Source organism: Diceros bicornis, chromosome 12 (genome assembly GCF_020826845.1).
Source record: "Diceros bicornis minor isolate mBicDic1 chromosome 12, mDicBic1.mat.cur, whole genome shotgun sequence".
In the NCBI taxonomy this organism is placed as follows: Eukaryota; Metazoa; Chordata; class Mammalia; order Perissodactyla; family Rhinocerotidae; genus Diceros; species Diceros bicornis.
In genome coordinates this window covers 15360228-15382242 of record NC_080751.1, presented here as the reverse complement: position 1 = coordinate 15382242, position 22015 = coordinate 15360228, and the positions used below count along the sequence as shown (strand labels likewise).

The 22015-nt window shown below is 35.2% G+C and overlaps 1 protein-coding gene across 8 annotated transcripts in view; it reads left to right on the top strand.

Moving 5' to 3' along the window:
- ALMS1 (ALMS1 centrosome and basal body associated protein) overlaps positions 1-22015 on the top strand; it is a 228084-nt gene that overhangs the window by 152250 nt on the left and 53819 nt on the right. For all 8 annotated transcript variants that reach the window (XR_009221653.1, XM_058550936.1, XM_058550939.1 and 5 more), the window contains exons 13-15: positions 940-1107; positions 9286-9423; positions 11366-11536. Coding sequence is in view for 7 of the 8 variants with exons in the window: in XM_058550936.1 (XP_058406919.1) it covers positions 940-1107; positions 9286-9423; positions 11366-11536 (477 nt within the window). In the remaining variant the exon portion in view is untranslated. The remainder of the gene's footprint in view (positions 1-939; positions 1108-9285; positions 9424-11365; positions 11537-22015) is intronic.

The following is a 22015-nucleotide window of genomic DNA, read 5'->3' as shown; positions in this document are numbered from 1 at the left end:
ATATTTGTACTGTACTGATGAGACTGATACTTACCCAGCTCTTATTGCCATATACGTTTTAGGTGCTCAGAATGTGCACGAAGTACAGAATCCCAGATAAGAAAGAAAAAACATTTTTGTAGAAGATAATTCTCTACGAACTCTTATAAGTCCAAAGATGTTCTTTTGCCTCTTCTATGTGGCTTGAATAAACTTCTCCTATCAGTGGATATAGGAATATTGAAACATATTTTAAAAGAAAATTATTTTGCAAATCTTCTGTTTCTTTATTACGTAAGACTTTCCTTTCAATGTTTTGTCTCTTGTATTATTGTCAGATTAATCTTCCTAAAACATAGCTGATTATATTTTCCCTTTATTAAAAAATCTTTAATGATGTTGCATTTCATGTAAAATAAAATTTACACTTTTTCACTTGGTGGATTCCATGCCCTGCTGAATTTTGTCCCAAACAATTATTTTTTAATTTCTCCCACCACCCTCTTTAATGTATTCTGTAATCCAGCCTGACCACAGAAGTGTCTGCTGTTCTTATATACTCTTTGCTTTCCTGCCTCCTTATCTTTGCTAATGCTGTAACCTCTGCCTAAAATGCCCTTCTTCCTTCCTCTCCATATTTCAAAAAGCCTACTTATTTTCCAAGATAAATTTATTTTTTCCTTCCTCTGAAAACCTTCCTGAGCTGGAAATTGTCTCCCTTCTGAACTGATATTCTGCTTTATGTCTTCTCATATCATTTGCTTCTCCGCCTTGTATTGTTGCAGTTTATTGTACATATCTGACAGCTTCAGTTTGACTGACATCTCCTTCTGATTACCCTACAACACTCCCAGTGTAGTGCCTTTTTTATAGAAGTGGTTTAAGAGGTAAATTTTTTATCTTTCTTCAACTTCATGCCTATATTTGTGTTAATTATACTACTTTCCCATTTTTCTGTAGGATCCAATGATGCCGTTGCTCCAGACTTCCCTGCTCAAGTCCTAGGCACAAGGGATGATGACCTGACATCTGTTAACATTAAACATAAAGAGGGGATCTACAGTAAGAGGGCAGTGACTAAGACATCCTTGTCAGTGGGGAAGAAACCCTTTCAGAAAGATAATGCAGGTAACTAAATTGGCTTTGTGTATTTTGCGGCTTTTTTCTGTTCATCCAAAATGAGAATATTGTCAAGTCTTTATCTTTTTTCTGCTTTGTTACCCAAGCTTTTCTCCTAGCTATTTTGTTGGATATATACAAGAAGGTAAAATATTTATAAAATCTTTTGAAATACTTCACAGATTTTGAAAACTGTAAACTTTATTTTCACTATGGGAAATAAAATATGTTGCAACTTTTGAAATGAAATAATATCCAGTCAAGTACGTTTTAGAGACTAAAATCCACAGAAAATCTTGATTAAATTGCCTCATGAATTTATCTGTCAGATGGTGCAAACTAATTTCTCATAGGTTGGATTCTGCAAGAAGGTATATGGCTCAGATAGTGTTTTAAAATTCTTTTTTTATTTTGCTGCCAAAATAAGATTTTGCACTTCCCTTGAGAAATCAGAATATCTAGTTGCAGTCAGCTTTCATTCCTCCATTGCAGTAATCAGCTGCCCCTGAGGCATGACTGTCCCCTGCAGAGAGGACATACATTCTGTTTGCTTCAGTCCCACAAATCTCAGACCCAATCTGCTTCATTCATTCACCTTATCTGTCTGGTCACTCTGGGTATTCAAGTTTTCAGCTTTATCCTCAGGTATAGGCCCTACTGTTTTATAAAAGTTTTTAATATTTAGGGATCCATTTGATTTTTTTTCCTCTGCATCCCTGACATTGTACTTCTTTAGTTGATATGTGATAGTATTTAGTAAATGAAAATACCTGTAGCCACTGAATATTCTACATGTATAATTGCCTGTGTCATTTTGTTGCGTTTACAGTTTTTTATTCCTGTGCATAGCTATTAGTCAAGTAGGTGCTACTGAACCCAGGGCAGTTTTCAAACATAGGGTGGCTCTGTGTTCCAGTTTTGGCATAGGGTTAATAACTTCATGTGATAGCATTAATGCCTTTATGAGGAAAATGAATGAAAGGCTGCTTGCTAAAGTACACATATTTATTCTTCCAGATAACTTTTTATTGTACTGAAAAACATTTTGAAGTCTGCTTATGAATGCCTTTTGAAATGAGAGAAAAGAAGCACATCTGCCAGCTAACATTGAGGTTGCCAAGTAAATAAAAAGGAAAATATTTTTGCAAAATGTAGTTCACAAATGAAAACCCTCATGCCCTAGGGAATCCCTTACCTTCATGCCACTAACTACATGCTAGTGGCAATTTGGTAGACATAGGTAACCCTGTGATCCCACTGTCAGACACTTGAAGAGAGGGTTGATATGGAAAAATTGGCAGAGAACAAAGTGATAGACTAAGGGAACTCCATCAGAAGTCTGCACAAAGAACTCACCATCTAAAACTCACCCCTGGGCTGCATTTGGTAATTATCACGTGTTTGAAATAAAGTCAGGCTCTGTTACCTGAAGGACCCCCATAACCTTCCATCTGTTATGGGGGTCTACTGTTACTGTTACTGTCGTTACGTTGTAATATTGTAAAATTGTAATAATATTGTAAAAATTGTTACCAAATTTTACTTCTAAGGAAAAGCCCTCTTTCTGGCTTAATCCTACGTGGTCATTTCACCCTGAGAGAAGCCCAGCCTCAGAATCTGTCTTAAAGTATTAAAAAGGATAGAGGTGAGGATGCCTGCCTAGGGAAACCGAATAATAACCCAATACATAATAGCTAAATGAGCCCATAAAGTATGTGAAATAAAAATCTCAGTGGAAGGATTGGAATATAAAATCTCTTAGAAAATAGAACATAAAAAGAAGGGAAAGGAAAGAAAATTCAAGGGGCCAGCCCGGTGGCAAAAGCGGTTAAGTGCGCGCGCTCCACTGCGGTGGCCTGGGGTTCGCCGGTTCGGATCCTGAGCAGGCACTGATGCACCGTTTGTCAAGCCATGCTGTGGCGGCATCCTGTATAAAGTGGAGGAAGATGGGCATGGATGTTAGCCCAGGGCCAGTCTTCCTCAGCAAAAAGAGGAGGATTGGAAGATGTTAGCTCAGGGCCGATCTTCCTCACAAAAAAAAAAAAAGAAAATTCAAGACTGGCCCAAAAGGTTCAATATCAAAAATCAGGTGTTCCATAGAGACAACAGAGAAGATAGAAAAGAAGGAATCAAAGGACTAGTATAGGAATAAATCCCAGAACTGAAGGATATGAATTTCTATATTAAAAGGAACTGTCATGTACATAAAAAATCCACACCAAGGCACATGACCTTGAAATTTCAAAGCGCTGGGAAGAAAAGAGATTCTTAAAGCTTCCAAAAAGAAAACAGGTCCCATATAAAGAAATAGAAATCAGACTGACATCAAGCTTTTCAAAAGCAGTACATGGTGCTAGAACCAAAGGAGTAATGCCTTGAAATTCTGAGGGAAAATTATTTCACTGAAACAAGAGAGTAGATTTACATTTTTTTAAAAAAAGGAAAACATAGGATTGAGGAAATGGGGCCAACATAGGGGAGAGGGGAAAGGAATTCCCATTGCAACAGTGGTACAGAAGATCTAGAACAAATTCAGATTGAGGACTGCAAGAAAAAAGTCAATTAGTAGAATACTTTATGTAGTAGACTATATTTAGAAGAGGTTTTCACTTCTTTTTACATCTATAAGGATAAAGTAGGGATTGGTACATAGAAACTTTGCAAATGCAAAAATAAGGCAATTAGTAACTCTTCAGGAAAAGCAAAAGTTTGTAAAACAAAATAAATGTGATCAAAATATACTGGTTGGCTTAACTGTAAATAATAGAAACACGACACAATCATCTATAAACACTAAATATTGATTTAACTGATTATTGATTTAATCACTGTGGCAACTATTTACATAACATATAAACACTGAATATTAATATAGGGCTAAAACTTTTCAGAAGATTGGATGAGGGGGTATGTGTGTGACAGGAGAGTTTTTGTAAAAAATAAATCCATTGATCAAAGATGGAAATCAATAGATAATTTCTGGAACTAAAAAGGATACGGCAATGTAAAGCATGTTATTTGGAAATAAGGATATCGATACCAGAAGAAACAGCTAAAGGAATTGGTGGCATTTAAAAACTGAGGATTTGAGTGAGATGGGTCAGGGAATTGCTAATTTCTGTTATAAGTCTCATGAAACTGTTTGACTTTAAAAACCATGTGTAGGGGGCCGGCCTGGTGGCGTAGTGGTTAAGTTCGTCTGCTCTGCAGGTTCGGATCCTGGGTGTGAACCTACACACTGCTAATCCGGCTGTGCTGAGGCGGCATCCAACATACAGAAAAATAGAGGAAGATGGGCACAGATGTTAGCTCTCAGCCAATCTTCCTCAGCAAAAAAAGGAAGACTGGCAACAGATGTTAACTCGGAAAAAATATATAAATAAATAAATAAATAAAAACCATGTGTGTATGTTACTTTGATTAAATTACAATTTATTTGTCACCTCTCCCAAAAGTAAAAAGATGGAAAAAGATATATTTGGCAAATATTAACCAAAGAAAAGCTAGTGAGTGATGTTAATATTGACAAAATAGAATTCAAAGCCAAAAAATATTAATATTAGATAAAACAGTTTACCTCACAGTAACAAAAGGATCAAATGCACCCCAAGATAAAATTATGAGCTTATTCGCATATACTCAAACTTATATGCAGGAAAAATGACAGGACTATATAGGTAAATTGAACACACATATCTGTCGGAAACTGAGAGACCAGGAAATAAAAATAATGTTAGAGAAGATTTGACCAACAAATTATAAAAGTTTGACTTTTTGTAGAGAACTTTGCAATTTTTAAACACACAGAACACTGAGAAAAATTGATAAAATTGTTTGTTTCAAAGTATTGATTTTCAAACTGATCAGCTTCTCTGACCACAGTGTAGCCAAATTAGAACTCAACAATAAGAATATAAAATAACAAAATGAAACAAAAATCCATGTGTAATGGGTTGAATAGTGCACCCCCAAAATTCGCGTCCACTCGGAACTTCAGAATGTGACCTTATTTGGAAATAGAGTCTTTGCAGATGTACTTAGTTGAGGATCTCCAAATTAAATCATCCTGGATTAGGGTGGGCCTTAAATCCAGTGACTGGTGTACTTATAAAAACAGGAGAGGAGGCCATGTGAAGACAGAAGCAGAGATTGGAGTTATGCTGCCCCAAGCCAGGAAACACCAGGGGTCATTAGAAGAGGGAAGAGACAAGGGAGGATTTTCCCCCAGAGCGTTTTGAGGGAGCATGGCCCTGCTGACACCTTGGTTTAAGATTTCTAGCCTCCAGATGTGTGAGAGAATAAATTTATTTTGTTTTAAGCTGCCCAGTTTGCAGTAATTTGTTATGGCAGCCCTAGGAAGCTAATATACCATCCATATATTCAAAAATTCAAAAATATAATTTTAAGTAACACAGAAGTTAAAGTCATATTGGAAGTTATAACATATTTAAAACTAAATAATAACAAAGTTATTATGTCAAAATTTATAGTAGATAGCCAAAGTGATATTTAGTGGTAAAGTTATACCCTTAAATATAAACAATAAAAAGTAAGAAAAATCCAATGAAAATTCCAGCAGGTTTTTTTCCCAGAAGTTAGCAAGCTTATTGTAAAATTGATAGGGAAATACAGAATGCCAAGTATAGCCAAGGCAATCTTGAAAAAGAACAACTCTAGAGGATTTACACTATCAGACATCAAGACTTATTATAAAGCCATAGTAACTAAGACGGTGTGATAACAGACTGACTATAGAAGAGAATATTCTAGAAACAGATTCACACATATATGGACACCTGATTTATGGAAAAAGCACCACTGCAATAGAGTGGGGGAAAGGATGATCTTTTCAGTAAAATGATGCTACGTAAATTGGATGTTCATATTAGAAGTAAAAAAGTGTTGACCCCCTACCTCATACTATACACCAAAATCAATTCCATATGCATTGTAGATCTAAATATGAAAGGCATAGATAGATAGATACATAGATACATAGATACATAGATAGATAGATCGATCTTCTATATAAGAAACTACAGAGGAATATGTCTTCATAATTTTAGAATAGGAAAGATTCATTAAATTGGATCCCCTCCCCCCAAAATACTCCACAGTGGCCGTACAGGAAAATATTGACAAACATGGCACATTAAATTAAGAAATTGTATTAATTATGAACACCAAAAAAGAGAGTAAAAGGCAAGCCACAGAGTGGGGAAGATATTTGCAGTACATACATCTCACAAAGGACTTATGTCCAGAATATAAAAAGAACTCTTAAAAATCAATATGAAAAAGGTAGTCAGCCCAATTAAAAAATGAGCAAAAGACTTGAATAGGTACTTTATAAAAGATAATATCCAGTAGCCTGTGAACATATGCAAAATATTCAACTTAATTAATTAGTAGGGAAATGTAAATTAAAACCACAATAAGATATCTCTACATACCCACTGGAATGGCAGAAATGAAAAAGATAATACTATGTTGGTAAGAATGTAGAGCAAGCAGTACTCATTCACTGCTGGTGAGAGTGTAAATTGGTAAAGTGACTTTGGAAAGCAGTTTGCTGTTATCTCCTAAGTTACACACAAGCATAACCTATAACCTACCAGTTCTGCTTCTAACTATCTACTCAACGGAAAAGGATGTACACGAGCACCAAGAGACACACACAAATATTTTTTACAGCAGTATTTGTAATAGCTCCAAACTGGAAACTACTCAGATGCCCATTATTTTTCCAGTAGAATGGATAAATTGGGGCATATTAACATTAGTGAACACTAACAAGAATGAGAATGAATGAAGGATAAATATATGTTACAGCACTTAATGAATCTTACAAATATAATGTGAGAGAAGAAAGCAAGACATAAAAGAGTATGTGCTATATTATTCCATTTATATAACGTTCATAAATATTCGTAACTAATTTGTTGTATTTAAAATCAGGTTAGTGTTACCCTCAGCCTAGTGGAGATTGGAAGAAAGAAGGAAGGAGCATATAGGCTTCTAGCTAGATTTTATTTTTGACCTGGGTACGTGTTCACTTTTTGACAACTCACCGAGCTCTATGTTTATGCATTTTTTTGTACATGTTTTCTGCTACGTAGTAAAAAAATATTTTTTTTTAAAAACAAAAAATAAGATACTTAGAAATGAATCTAACCAAGGACATGCAAGACTATTGTAGAGAAAATTATAAAGCTTCATTGAAATATATTAAAGAAGACCTAAATATTAGAGTGATATACAATACTAATAATATATTAAAGATGTCAATTCTCACCAAATTAATTTCTAAATTCAATGCATTGCTGCTCAAAATTCCAGTAGAATTTTTCATGGAACTTGACGGGCTGATTCTAAAATTTTTATGGGAAATCAAAAGTATATTTAAAGAATAAGGTAAGGGAACTTGCCATACCAGACATTACGACTTATTTTGTATGTAGCTTATTTAAGACATCATTTGCAAAGGAATAAGCAAAGAAAAATAATATGTAAATAATCCAGTTCAGAATGGAACAGAATGGTGACCCAGAAACATACCCATCAATGTGAAAAATTAATATATGACAGAGATGGCATTAATAATCCATGGAGAACGGATGAACTATTCAGTAGTGTTGGGGCCACTGATTATATATGTAGGAAAAAATAAAATCAAAGATTCCTACTGCATACTAAACAAAAATGTAATCCATATTAATGTAAATGGAAGACTTGAAGCTTTTAGAATTTAGATGACTATTCTTATGACCATGAGATAATGAAGGATTTCTTAAACAAGACACACAAAGCACAGCCCATAAAGGAAAAAGAAAATAAATGTGATATTATTAAAATGAAAATATTTGTGCATCAAAAGACATCCTAAATAATTAAAAGACAAGACAGACTGAGAGAAGATACTTGCAACTCACACAACCTGCAAAGAAATTTTACAGTAATGTTCACTGTAATGCTTTTTAATATTAAAAAATTGGAAATAGCTTAAAGTTGGATCAACAGGTGAACTGATAGATTAATTCAATAGAATACTACATAACCTTGAGAATCAGTTAATTAGAGCCACATATTTTAATATGAGTAAGTCCCCAAATCATAATACTGAGTGAAAAAGGCTTGTTGCTTAAAGGTACAAGAGTTTATACCTTTTATGTAAAGTTTAAAGACATGCAAAACAATTCTGTGCGTTGTTAATTAATACATGCAATATAGTAAAAAATTCAAAAACATCCTTGAGATTGATAAACTCAAAGTTCAGTATAAAGGTTGCTACTGAAAAGAGAGAATGGCATCATGGAGGCTTTACACAGGGAATCATGTCCATAACGCTTTATTTCTTAAGCTCTGTGATAGACACATTGGTGTTCATTATGTTATGTTTTTAGTAATCTCTATTGCCTTTCTGATTTCTTTGTTGAAAAATATTCATACTTAGAGATAGGAAATGAATCTCTTGTCTACCCGTTGTCAAAATATATAACCATTATTAACTGTTTGATGACCATTATCCTAGTTGTTGTATTGGTAATTTTTAATGTATTTACTAATGTACCGTTTTGCACCTGAGTTTTCTTATATGATAAAAAAGAAAAGAGCTGATTAAAAAATACCAGTAAGATAGATAAATCTCTAGCAAGTATGACCAAGAAAAACAGAAAGGAAATAGAAAGTATTAGACAAGCTTAAAAGGATGGATATAACTTCAGATTTTTAAAAATTATATGAGTATTATATATAAAATCTAGATGATATAGATGCTTTTCTAGAATTATATGAAATATCAAAATTGGCTTCATAAGTGATAAAAACTTTGAATAGGCCAAAGAACTTTAAAGAGTTGTTCAAATCTATTTTTTTACTTTAAAAAAGATACCTGATGAGACATTTTTTTTTACTGCTGCATCAAACCAGCAAAGAACAGATTTTTATCTAAAGTGGTATTTTATTTAAACCGTTGCTGTCCACAGAAAAATACAGAAAGCTTTCCAATTCATGTTATAAACTCACCATAACTATCACAGCTTTTACATGATGGGGCCTAAGAGGTGCTTTTTTCCTAATATGAAGTTTGGGGTTTTGTTTTTGTTTTTGGCGGGGCACTGGGGGGTTACTTGCCTATTGTGTTTATCTTTCCCTTCTTTGTGGGATCAAATGATGTCATTTTTCCAGATGCCCAAGTTCAAGTTCCCATCACTGGGGATGACAACCTCTCAGACAAAAATCAGAAAAAAGAGATCTACAGTAAAAGAGCAGTGACTGAGGCTGCCCGACCTGAAGAAAAAGAATCTTTGCAGAAAGACACTGCAGGTAGCTGAACTGGATTATTTGCATATTATTTTCTTCTGGCCTTCTAAAATGAGTATAAACAGAAGAGTATTCTCTATTCTCTTTTTGCTCTAGTCAGTCATCTATCTTGCTCATATGTGAAGGAGGATATTAGCTGCAATTTTTGGTATACAGTGGCAGGTAAAATTAACATTTTTAAAGCTCTTTGAGACATTTCTGGAGAACTTTGTGAATACAGTACACAAATTAAAACTCATTGCCAGAAATTTACATAATGGACTTTTTTTGTGTGTGTGTGAGGAAGGTCAACCCTGAGCTAACATCCATGCTAATCTTCCTCTTTTTGCTGAGGAAGACCAGCTCTGAGCTAACATCTATTGCCAATCCTCCTCCTTTTTTTTTTCCCCCAAAGCCCCAGTAGATAGCTGTATGTCATAGTTGCACATCCTTCTAGTTGCTGTATGTGGGACACGGCCTCAGCATGGCCGGAGAAGCCATGCGTTGGTGCGCCCGGGATCCGAACCCGGGCCGCCAGTAGCGGAGCGCACGCACTTAACCGCTAAGCCACAGGGCCAGCCCCATAATGGACTTTTTAAAACTCTGCTGATAAAAAAATTCAGTGCCATGAGTTGCTGGCTCTCTAATACCATTGTTGTACATAAATGAGACTTTGTTCTTTAGGGATTCAGCTTTCTTACTTCCTAACTACCTATCCAGCTAATTTACTTCAGTGGGACTGTGCTGATTAAAAACGCCTGTGTTGAAGTTAGGATTAGTTTTTGTGCTGAGAAATGAAAACAAAAACAAAATACCATTGGCTTAAAGAAGACAGGAAATTATTTCTCTTGTAAAAATCCAGAGGTAGATATCTAGGATTGATGTACTCCAGAGTATCAGGGAGCAAAGCTCTTTCTGCCCTGTTGCTCCAACATTTTTAGCCTCCATTCTCAGGCTGTAGCCATCAGGCCCATATTCCAGCTAGGAGAAAGAAAAAAGGGAAGGAAAAAAGCATATTCCTTCCTTTAAATACTTCTCAAAAGCTACATGTACATTCCCCTTCCATCCTATTGACCAGACTTAGTCACATGGTCACACCAAGCTGTGTTGCCAGGGAGGCTGGGAAATATAATCTTTATTCTGGTAACTATATGCCCATCTAAGTTAGGATTCTATTTTAGAGGAAAAGGAAAGTGGATTTCAGAGGACAGCAGGTAGGCTCTGGGAGCATAATTAGCCACTTCTCTTGTTTTGTGTAATGCTTTTTTCAAAAGTTATGTTGTATCTGGACAACATTTCAAAATTTTACCTCCCTGTTTTCTGTTGCTAAATGAATGTTCCAGAAACAATTTTGATCATGTTAATCTCCTGATCAAAAAGTTTTCATTGCCCTTAAGATTAAAATCTAAACTCTCTTAGCATAGTCTTTCAGAACAGTAGAATTGGCTCCCAAACAACTTTTCAAATGCTAGTTTTTACCTCTTTTCCTTATAAATTCTATAATAAAATAAACCATATACTTGCTCTATTTCTTAGATGTTCAGTTGCTTTCCTGACTCCATTCTTTTCTTCTGTAGTCACCTTTACCTAAAATGCCTTTCTCTTTCCATCTCAATGTGTATCCTAGCTTAACTGTCTGCTAACACCCAAATCAGTTGCTACTTTACTCCAGAGTTCTTCCATGATCCTCCTAGCTGGAAGTAATTCCTCTCCTTTGAGTATTTATATGTTTTTATCTGTCTTTCTCTTATGGTGTAATTCTTGGACTTTGTATGACATCTATCTTGTACATGTTTTTTTAACTCCAGTTTAGATCAGCAGTTTCGAAACACATTTCTGATTGATCTTTTTATTTTTTCTTCAACACCAGTAACAATGCCTTTTACATAGTATGTGCTTGAGAGGTATTTTAAAATATTTTTTGTCACCTTTCTGTCTGGATACTGTGTTAATTTCCCTCTCTAAGGTTCCAGTGATGCTGCTGCTGCAGAACACTCAGCTCAACTACAAGACACAAAGGTTGAAAGCCTACCAGGCACTAAAGCCATTAAACAGAAAGAGGAGATCCCTAGTAAGAGGGAAGTTCCTAAAGAAGCCTGGTCAGAAGATAAAGAATCTTTGCAGATAAACATTGCAGGTAATGGGATTGGTCTGTGTGTGTGTGAGAGAGAGAGGGAGAGAATGCACGCCTGTGTCTTGTGGTTCCATTTCATTCTGATGAGAATATAGCCTCACAATTTAAACAGAGATCCATTTTTTTCTTTTTTTTTTTTTTTGCTTTCTTATGCAAATCACTTCAGTGCTACTTTGTCTGTGTGGATGTACATATTGATTTGTAAAATAATCATTATTTCTGGGAAAAGACATTGGCAACTTAGAAATAGGATTACAAATAAATACCTAAGGTGATAGTATTAGAAGTTAAGTATCATGTCTCACTACTGAAACAGGGGAAAATCTAAAAACTAAAGTTTTTTAAAAAAACTAAAACCTAAATGTTTAAAGGCATTTGTCTGTAACAAAGGAAAGAGCCTTAATACAAACTTAAAAAATTACAGTAAGAAAGAGCCAAGATCAAATCTATTTATGTTTACCCATGGCCCCCTTTTTCTAACACAAAAAGAAAGCATATAGGACATAAGCCATTACTACCTAGCTATCAAACTTTACCTCTTCTTAGAGGAAGATAGAACAGTACCCAGATAAGGAAAGAGAGGAGTCAAGGAGCTGATCTATCCATATTGTATTTTGAAAATAGTCCAGGTACTGCTGCTTAGATCAAGATAAGATAAGATGTATAAGATAAATGATTTCCACAAGGGTACCAAGACTACACAGTGGGAAAAGAACAGTCTCTTCAACAAATGGTGTTGGAAAACTGTATATCCACTTTCAAAAGAATGGAGTTAGACCACACCTTTTACTATATACAAATATTAACTCAAATATTAGATCAAAGATCTAAACCTAAGAGCTAAATTTATAAAACTCTTAGTAGAAAACAGGGGAAAAGCTTTATGACATTGGATTTGGCAATGATTTCCTGGATATGACACAAAAAGCACAAGCAGCAAAAGCAAAAATAAGTAAATTATACTACATCAAAATTAAAAACTGCATCAAAGGATACAATCAACAGAGTGGAAAGGCAACCTATGGAATGGGAGAAAATATTTGCAAATCATGATAAGTGGTTAATATCCAGATTATATATAGAACTTCTGTTACTCAACGATAACAAAGAAACCCAGTTTAAAAAGGGGCAAAGCACTTAAATAGACAATTCTCCTAAGAAGATATATGAATGTCCAACAAGCTTATGAAAAGATGCTCAATGTCACTAATCATCAGAGAAAGGCAATCAAAACCACAATGAGATACCACTTCACACCCATTAGGATGGCCACTGTCAAAAGAACAGAAAATAGGGGCTGGCCCAGTGGTGTAGTGGTTAAGTTCATGTGCTCTGCTTCGGCAGCCCAGGATTCATATGTTTGGATCCTGGGCGTGGACCTATATACCACTCATCAAGCCATGCTGTGGCGGCATCACATGTACAAAAAGTAGAGGAAGATGGGTACAGATGTTAGCTCAGGGCCAATCTTCCTCACCAAAAAAGAAAAAGAAAAAGAAACAAAATAATTGTTGGCAAGTATACAGAGAAATTGGAACCCTTGTGCACTGTTGGCAGGAATATAAAATGATGCAGCCATTATGGAAAATAGTATAAAAGTTCCTCAAAAAATTAAAAATAGAATTACCATATGATCCAGCAATCCCACTTCTGAGTATATATCCAAAAGAATTCAAAGCAGGATCTCAGAAGATATCTGCATACTCATGTTCATCTCAGCATTATTCACAATAATCAAGATATGGAAACAACCAAAATGTCAATCAACAGATGAATAGATAAAGAAAATGTGTTATATACATACAATAGAATATCATGCAGCCTTAAAAAGAAGAAAATCTTGTCACATACTACAACATAGATGAACCTCAAGGACATTGTGCTAAGTGAAATAAGCCAGTCACAAAAGGACAAATAATGTATATTCCACTTATATGAAGTATCTAAAGTGGTCGAAATCATGGAAACATAAATTAGAAAAGTGGTCGCCAAGGGCTGGAGAAAGAGGGGAAGGAGAATTAGTGTTTAGTGGGTATACAGTTTCAGTGTTACAAGGTGAAGATTTTCTAGAGATCTGTTGTACAACAATGTGAACATACTTAACACTACTGAACTGTATGCTTAAAAATGGTTAAGATGATGGGACCGGCCCGGTGGCATAGTGGTTAAGTGTGCGCGCTCTGCTGTGGCGGCCCGGGGTTCACAGGTTCGGATCCCCGCATGCACCAACACACCACTTGTCAAGCCATGCTGTGGCAGGCGTCCCACATATAAAATAGAGAAAGGTGGGCATGCATGTCAGCCCAGGGCCAGTCTTCCTCAGCAAAGAGAAGAGGATTGGGAACAGATGTTAGCTCAGGGCTAATCTTCCTCATCCCCCCAAAAAAAAAAAATCTTTAAATGGTAAATTTAATGTTATGTGTTTTTTTGTTGTTTTTAGTGTTGTCAAGTCGATTCCGACTCCTAGCTTGGTATACAGCGGAGCTGAGCCTTGCCCAGTCTTTTTGCAGTGGTCTGTTGCTATTCGTAGGGTTTTCATGGCCAATTTTTTCAAAAGTGGGTGGCCAGGTCCTTCTTCCTAGTCTGGAAGCTCCATGGAAACTTGTCCACCAGCTGGGTCATCCTGCTGGTATTTGAAATACCGGTACCATAGCTTTCAGCGTCACAGCAACATGCAGCTGCCACAGTATGACAACTGAAAGATGGGTGGTTTGGTTCCCAGACCAGAAAATAAACCTGGGCCACCCTGGTAAGAGCATCAAATCTTAACTGCTACACCACCAATGTGTTTTTTACCATAATAAAGAAAAAAAGAATGTATAGGATGAAAAGGTAGAACATTGCAACTGTGCAATGGGTAATGTAGGAGAGAGAGCTTGGAAAAGAAGGATGGAATTATGTTCTGTAAAAGTACGTTCTAAAAGACAGAAGAAAATTTTTTCTAAATATTTTACACTCTGAATAATTATAGAAGACATGAAATAAATAAAAGTTGAGATAATAATGAGATGTAAAGAGAGATATAGGAGATGAGAAAAAAAATTGAAGAGAAAAAATTGTACCAATTAAGAGAAAAAGGAGATGAAAGCAATTGGAAAAAATAATAATTTGAGGACTGACAGTGAAAATCCAACACAATGTCTGTTGGTGTCTCTAAAGAAGATTAAAAAAATAATAAAATGTATAAGGAAATTCAACCTGCAATTTAAAAGGACATACCAAGTCCTAGGAAAAATTCATATATAATAATCAACACCCAGACATATGTTGGTGATAGTACTGAATTTCAAAGAAAGAGAACAAATCATATAAACATCCATGCAGAAAAAGCAGAGAGAAAATCAGCAAGGGGACAGGCAGAGGAAAGGGAGGTTAAAGGAAGTATAAGTGAACTAATTTCATCTTTAAAGTTGATAAATCAAACAATACATACATAAGTATAGAATACTAATATTATAAAAGTTACTTCTAAAAGAGTTAAAATCAAACCATAAAATATCCAAAATATTTAGAGAAATGGTAGGAGTAGCAGAGAGGGATAGAGGGAAGAAAAAAGAACACAAAGTAAATTTGTAACAAAAGAAAAAATACCATAAAATGAGAGAGTGGAGAGCATAAGACTATATAAATAAACATATATGGGATAAGTTTACCTATTAAAAAAAATTCTCAGATTAGGTTATAAAACAAACTCAGTTGCATGCTATATAGCAGACACATTGAAAATAAAACAACTTAGAGGGCCGGCCCTGTGGTTTAGCGGTTAAGTGAGCACGCTCTGCTGCTGGCGGCCTAGGTTCGGATCCCAGGCATGCACCGACTCACCGCTTCTCCGGCCGTGCTGGGGCAGCGTCCCACATACAGCAACTGGAAGGATCTGCAACTGTGACATACAGCTATCTACTGGGGCTTTGGGGAAAAAAAAGGAGGAGGATTGGCAATAGATGTTAGCTCAGAGCCGGTCTTCCTCAGCAAGAAGAGGAGGATTGGCATGGATGTTAGCTGAGGGCTGATCTTCCTCACAGGAAAAAAAAAACAAAACATTTAAAAAGAAAGAAAAAAGAAAAAAAAAACAACTTAGAAAGGTTGAAAGTAAAAGGAAAACTAGAGACATATCAAAAAGAAATTTGGAGGGCCGGCCCCATGGCTTAGCGATTAAGTGCACGCGCTCCGCTGCTGGCGGCCCGGTTTTGATCCCGGGCGCGCACCGACGCACCACTTCTCCAGCCATGCTGAGGCCGTGTCCCACATACAGCAACTAGAAGGGTGTGCAACTATGACATACAACTATCTACTGGGGCTTTGGGGGAAAAAAATAAATAAATAAAATTATAAAAAAAAAAAAAAGAATTTGGAGACATGATATTAATATAGATGAGATTAAATTCTACACCAAAAGTGTTGCAGTAATTAAGGAGAAATATATTTATACTGATTTTCAGTCCACAATGAGGCTATAACATAAATCTTTAAACATGAAATAACATAAAAAATAGATAAAATGAAAACTGGGAGCACCATCAATAAGGAAGTTTATATTGCCTTAAAAAAGAATATATAGAATTGTATGAAAACAACTCATGATATATTGTTAGACAAAAGATGCTTAGGAGTGGAGAGGGAAATTTGCTTGTGGGGAAAAAAAATGCAGAACAGACCATAAACTAACAGAAAACCCTAGGGGACCTTTGAGGAGAAATGGACAATATGGAATAGCAGTAGGGAACTTAGATCATATGAATGAAATTAAAAAAACAAAAACAAAAAGTTAAAAAAACATCTGGGAATGATGCAAATAATGAGGTTGATCTAATAGATAGGTATAAATAAAAAAATTTTTTAAAAAAACCTTTCCAAATTCCCATAGAACATTTTTACAGACAGCTTCATTGATATATAATGCACATATCATACAATTCACCCATTTAAAGTGTACAGTCAAATGGTTTTTACCCTATTCACAGATATGTGTAACCATCAACACAGTTGATTTTAGAACATTTCAACACAAAAAGAAACCCTATACGCTTTAGCTGTCACCCCTTACCCCCTCATCACCCTGCTCTCAGTCCTAAATCAACCACTGATCTACTTTGTCTCTATAGATTTCCCTGTTCTGGGAAATTGAATCATACAATATATAGACTTTTGTGACTGGCTTCTTGTAACTAAGAATGTTTTCAGGTTCATCCAAGTTATAACATAAATCAATACTTTATTCATTTAAAGGCTGAATAATATTCCATTGAATGTCTAGACCACATTTTGTTTATCCACTTATTCATTGATGGACATTTGGATTGTTTCTACCTTTTGGCTGTTATGCATAACCTTTCTATAAACGTTCATGTACAAGTTTTTGTATGGACATATATTTTAATTTCTCTCGGATATACCTGGGAGTGGAATTGTGGGGTCATGTGATAACTTTATGTTTAATTATTTGAGGAACTGTCAGACCGTTTGCCAAAGTGGCTGCACCATTTTAAATTCCCACTAGCAGAAATTCCAGTTTCTCTAGAACTTCACCAACACTTCTTACCATCTGACTTTTTTATTTTAGCCATCCTAGTGGGTGTGAACTGCTATCTCATTTTGCTTTTGATTTGCATTTCCCTCATGATAATGATGTTGAACATCTTTTTGTGTGCTTATTAGCCAATTGTATGTCTTCCTTGGAGAAATGTCTGTTCAGATTCTGGCCCGGTTTTTATTTAGGTTATTTCTCTTTTTATTGAGTTGTAAGAGTTCTTTATGTATTCTAGATGCATATTCCTTATGAAAATTTTGATTTGCAAATATTTTCTCCCATTCTGTGGATTATCTTTCCGCTTTCTTGATGGTGTTCTTTAAAGCGCAAAGGTTTTTAACTTTGATGAAGAATAATTTATCTAGTTTTTCTTTTGTTGCTCATGCTCTTGGTATCCTATCTAGCAATCCTTTGCCAAATCCAAGGTCATGAAGATTTACCTTTATGTTTTCTTCTAAGAGTTTTATAGTTTTAGCTTTACATTTAGGTCTTTGATCCATTTTGAGTTAATTTTTGTATATGATATGAGGTAAGTGTCTAACTTTATTTTTTTCCATGTGGATATCCAGTTGTCCCAGCACCATTTCTTGAAAAGAATGTTCTTTCCTTATTCACTGGGCGTGGCACCCTTATTGAAAATCATTTGGCCACAGTTATATGGGTTTATTTCTGGACTCTCAATTCCATTCCATTGATCTATATGTCTATCCTTGTGTTAGTGCCATACTGTCTTGATTACTCTTGCTTTGTAGTAAGTTTAGAAATTGGGAAGTGTAAGTCCTCCAACTTTGTCTTATTTTTCAGGATTCTGTTGGCTATTCTGGGTCCCTTACAATTCCATATGAATTTTGGAATCAGGTTGGCAGCTTCCACAAAGAAATTGGCTGGGATTTTGATAGGGATTGTGTTGAATCTGTGATCAGTTTGGGGAATATTGCCTTCTTAACAGTGTTAAATCTTCCAATCCATGAACATGGGATGTTCTTCCTTTATATAGATCTTTAATTTCTTTCCACAATGTTTTGTAGTTTTCAGAGTAGAAGTTTTGCACTTCTTTTGTTAAATTTATTCCTAAATATTTTAATTTTTTTGATGCTATTGTGAATAGAATGGTTTCCTTAATTTTGTTTTCAGTTTCTTAATTGCAAGTGTGTAGTAATACAATTGATGTTTTATGTTTATCTTGTATTCTGCAACCATGCTGAACTCGTTTATTAGTTCTAATAGATTTTTAATGTATTCCTTAGGATTTTCTAAGTACAAGATCTTGTCACCTGTGAAATGTAGTTTTACTTCTTCCTTTGCAATCTGCATGCCTTTTTTTTTTTTTTCTCCTAATTGCCCTGGCTAGCACCTCTAGTAAAATGTTGAATAGAAGTTGCAAGAGCAAATATCCTTGTATGTTCCTGTATAGGGGACAGACATCCTGTCTTTCATCATTGTGTATGATTTTAGGTGTGAGTTTTTCATAGATGTCCTTTATCAGATTGACAGAGTTCCTGTCTATTCCTAGTGTGTTGCGTGTTTTTATCAAAAAGCATTGGATTTTGTCAAATGCTTTTTCTGTGTCTTTTGAGATGATCAAGTGAGTTTTGTTTGTCATTCTAATATAGGTTGATTTTTGGATGTTGAACCAACCTTGTGTTTGTGGGGTAAATCCCACTTGGTCATGGTGTATAATTCTTTTTATATGTTGCTGAATTTAGTTTGCTAGCATTTTGTTGAGGATTTTTGTGTCCACATTCATAGGAGATATTAGTCTGTAGTTTTCTTGTAATGTCTTTGTTGGGTTTTATTATTAGGGTAACACGGGCTTCATAAAGTGAACTGAGAAGTATTCCATATTCTTTATTTTCACAAAGAATTTATGAAAAATTAATATTAATTCTTTAAATGTTTCACAGAATTCAGGGGTGAAACCATCTGGGCCTGGACTTTACTTTGTAGGTAATTTTTTAAATTTCTTTGTAAACCAGCTTTTCTGGGGGTACTCCCCAATGTTTTAGTAGCAGGCAAAGTCAGATATTATGCCACTCATCTGGATCGTGCTGGGTCCACAAAATGCCCACAGCGGGGGCGCTCCCCAGCTCAGGGTCCTGCTCCTCCAGGGAGGGCTGCGTACCTTTGGGCTGCTCCCAGGTGGCTGTGAGGCACTGCAGCTTGTGAAGGCGGTGTTTTTCCTCTCCAGAAGGGAGTTTCTGCCTCTTCTATCTCAATTAGGATTGTCCGTTGTTGCAGGAGTTCCTCTTATCCAGTTTTCAGTTCTGTCTCAGGGGTAATTTTTCCACGAGTAGTTGTAAATTGGCTGTGTCTGCAGGAGGAGGTGAGTTCAGAATCTGCCTACGCCGCCATCTTCTGTCTATTACTTCTTGAGTCAGTTTCAGTAGTTTGTGGCTTTATAGAAATGACATTTGTCCATTTCATCTAAGTTATTTAGTATGTTGGCATACATAGTTCATGGTGTTCCTTTATATGTAATCTTTTTGTTTCTGTAAATAAATAAAACATTTATTATTAATAAATTGGTACTAATGTTCCGTCTTTCCTTTTTCATGTGAGTCTTCTCATTTTTTTCTTGGTCAATCTAGCTAAAAGTTTGTTAATTTTGTGGATATTTTCAGAGAACCAGCTTTTGGTTTTAATTACTTTTCTCTTTTTTTAATTCTCTATTTCATTAATTTACACTCTAATCTACATGATTTTCTTTCTTCTGCTTACTTTAGTTTTAGTTTGCTCTTTTTCCAATGTCTTAAGTTGGAAGTTTAGGTTTTTTTACTTGAGATCTTTCTTTCTTGATATAGGCATTTACAACTATAAAATTCCCTCTAAGCTTCAGCTGCATCCCATAAGTTTGTTGTCATTCATTACAAAGCATTTTCTGATTTCTCCTTTAACCCATATGTTATTTAGAAATGTTTTTTGTTTAATTTCCACATATTTGTATTTTCCAAATTTTATTCTGCTTTTGATTTCTAATTTCATTCTAGTGTGGTTGAAGAACATACTTCATATGTTTCTATCCTTTTAAGTTTGTTGAGATTTGTTATATGGTCTGTCCTGGCAATGTTACATATGCACTTTAGAAGAATGTGTATTTCACTGTTTTTGGGTAGAATGTTCTGTAGATATCTATTAGGTTTTATAGTGTTGTTTAAGTCTTCTATTTCTTTCTTAATGTTCTGTCTAGTTGTTCTATCCATTATTAAAAATGGAGTATTGAAATCTCCACCTTTTATTGTTGATTTGTCTATTTCTCCCTTCACTTCTGTCAGTTTTTGCTTCGTGTATTTTGATACTCTCTTATCAGGAAGATATATGTTTATAATTCTTATATTTTCCTCATGGATGACCCTTGTATCATTATGAAATATCCCTCTTTATCTGTATAACATTTTTTATTTTAGAAACTGTTTTTTCTGATATTGGTATAGCTGCTCCAGATTTCTCATGGTTTCTGTTTGCGTGCTATATGTTTTTCCATCCTTGTATTTTCAATCTATTTGCATCTTTGAATCTAAAGTGTGTCTCTTGTAGACAGCATATAGTTGGATCACGTGTTTTTAAACCAGTCTAGCTATCTCTGCCTTTTGATTGAATTGTTTAATCCATTCACGTTTAATGTTATTATTGATATGGTTGAATTTACATCTGCCATATTACTTTTTGTTTTCTATGTATCTGCTCATGGGAATATGGTAGATTAGATATCCTGAAAAACTCCCTTGAAGAAAATATCTAGAATGCTGGATAAAAATATCAAAACTGTGTTTTTAATCTCATCACAGAGTTGACATGACAATAAAGCATCTTCAGATTCCAAAAATAGAGTGGAAGCAGGAACCTGAGAGGTAATTAAGCACTAAAGCAGACTGTCACCCTAAGGGTTTCAGCTTATTTCTGTAGATCTGGGCTTTATATTTAATGTCTACATGAAGTTGGGGACAAAATATAAAACTTAAGCCTCACCCATAGTGGAAAATGTTAAAAGATACTCCTGCTTAAAGCTAGACCTCCAGTAGGCTGCAGTCTTAGTATAAGAATAAAAGAGAAATAAACACATCCATGCAGAAGAGACAAGCAAGGAAACTGCCTGTCTCAACCTTGGTAATGAGTTTGGGGAGAGAAGATAGTGGCAAATTTATCCTGAGAATTTGTAACCACAATCCAACTCTCACACAGGTTTACAGGCATGAATTTTGCACTGGTACAATTTATTGGTGCAGTAAACTACATGTGTGTTGTGAAAAACCTCTAGCCCAGAATTTTATTTAAAATGGCACTAGCTTGGTAGTGCCAGCCATATGCTAGGCTGAAGCAAATGCACATCTCTCTAAGAAATTTCAACCCAGACCTCAAAATATTCCCTTAAATGCCAAGTTCATGAGTGAAAGCATCATGAGTGAAAAAAGCATTAAAAAAACAAAAAGCAGAAATGAGACCCTCAAAGACAAATATCCAGAGCTCCTTGGAAAAATGGCTGATTCTAGTATGGAACAGAGAAAAATATAGAAGATGAGCCTGGAGCATCTCGTAGTGCTAGAAAGTAAAGAAAAAACCTCACAATAACGGGGAGTATGTCAAAGGAACACAAGAGCCAAGTAAAAGAGCTCCCAATGATCAAAGTTGCAGCAATTTGAGCAATATAGTAGTCTTGAATTATAACCAAAGTATAAATATCCATGAGTACATACTGATATAAATAAATGATTGAATAAATAAATAAATAGGAGCAAATAGACAACTCATCCGTGCAGAATTCCAAATGGAGATACTCTGCCTTAAGAAGGTGGAACATAACTCCCCACTCTTTAAGAGTGGGTTGTGCATAGTAACTTCCTTCCAAAGAGTATAATATAGGAAGGAAAAAAAGAGTAACTTTACAGTGAAGAACAAGCACTACTTCAGCCAGGTAGTCAAGGTCAACATCAACAGTAATAAGTCGTGCTGATGGT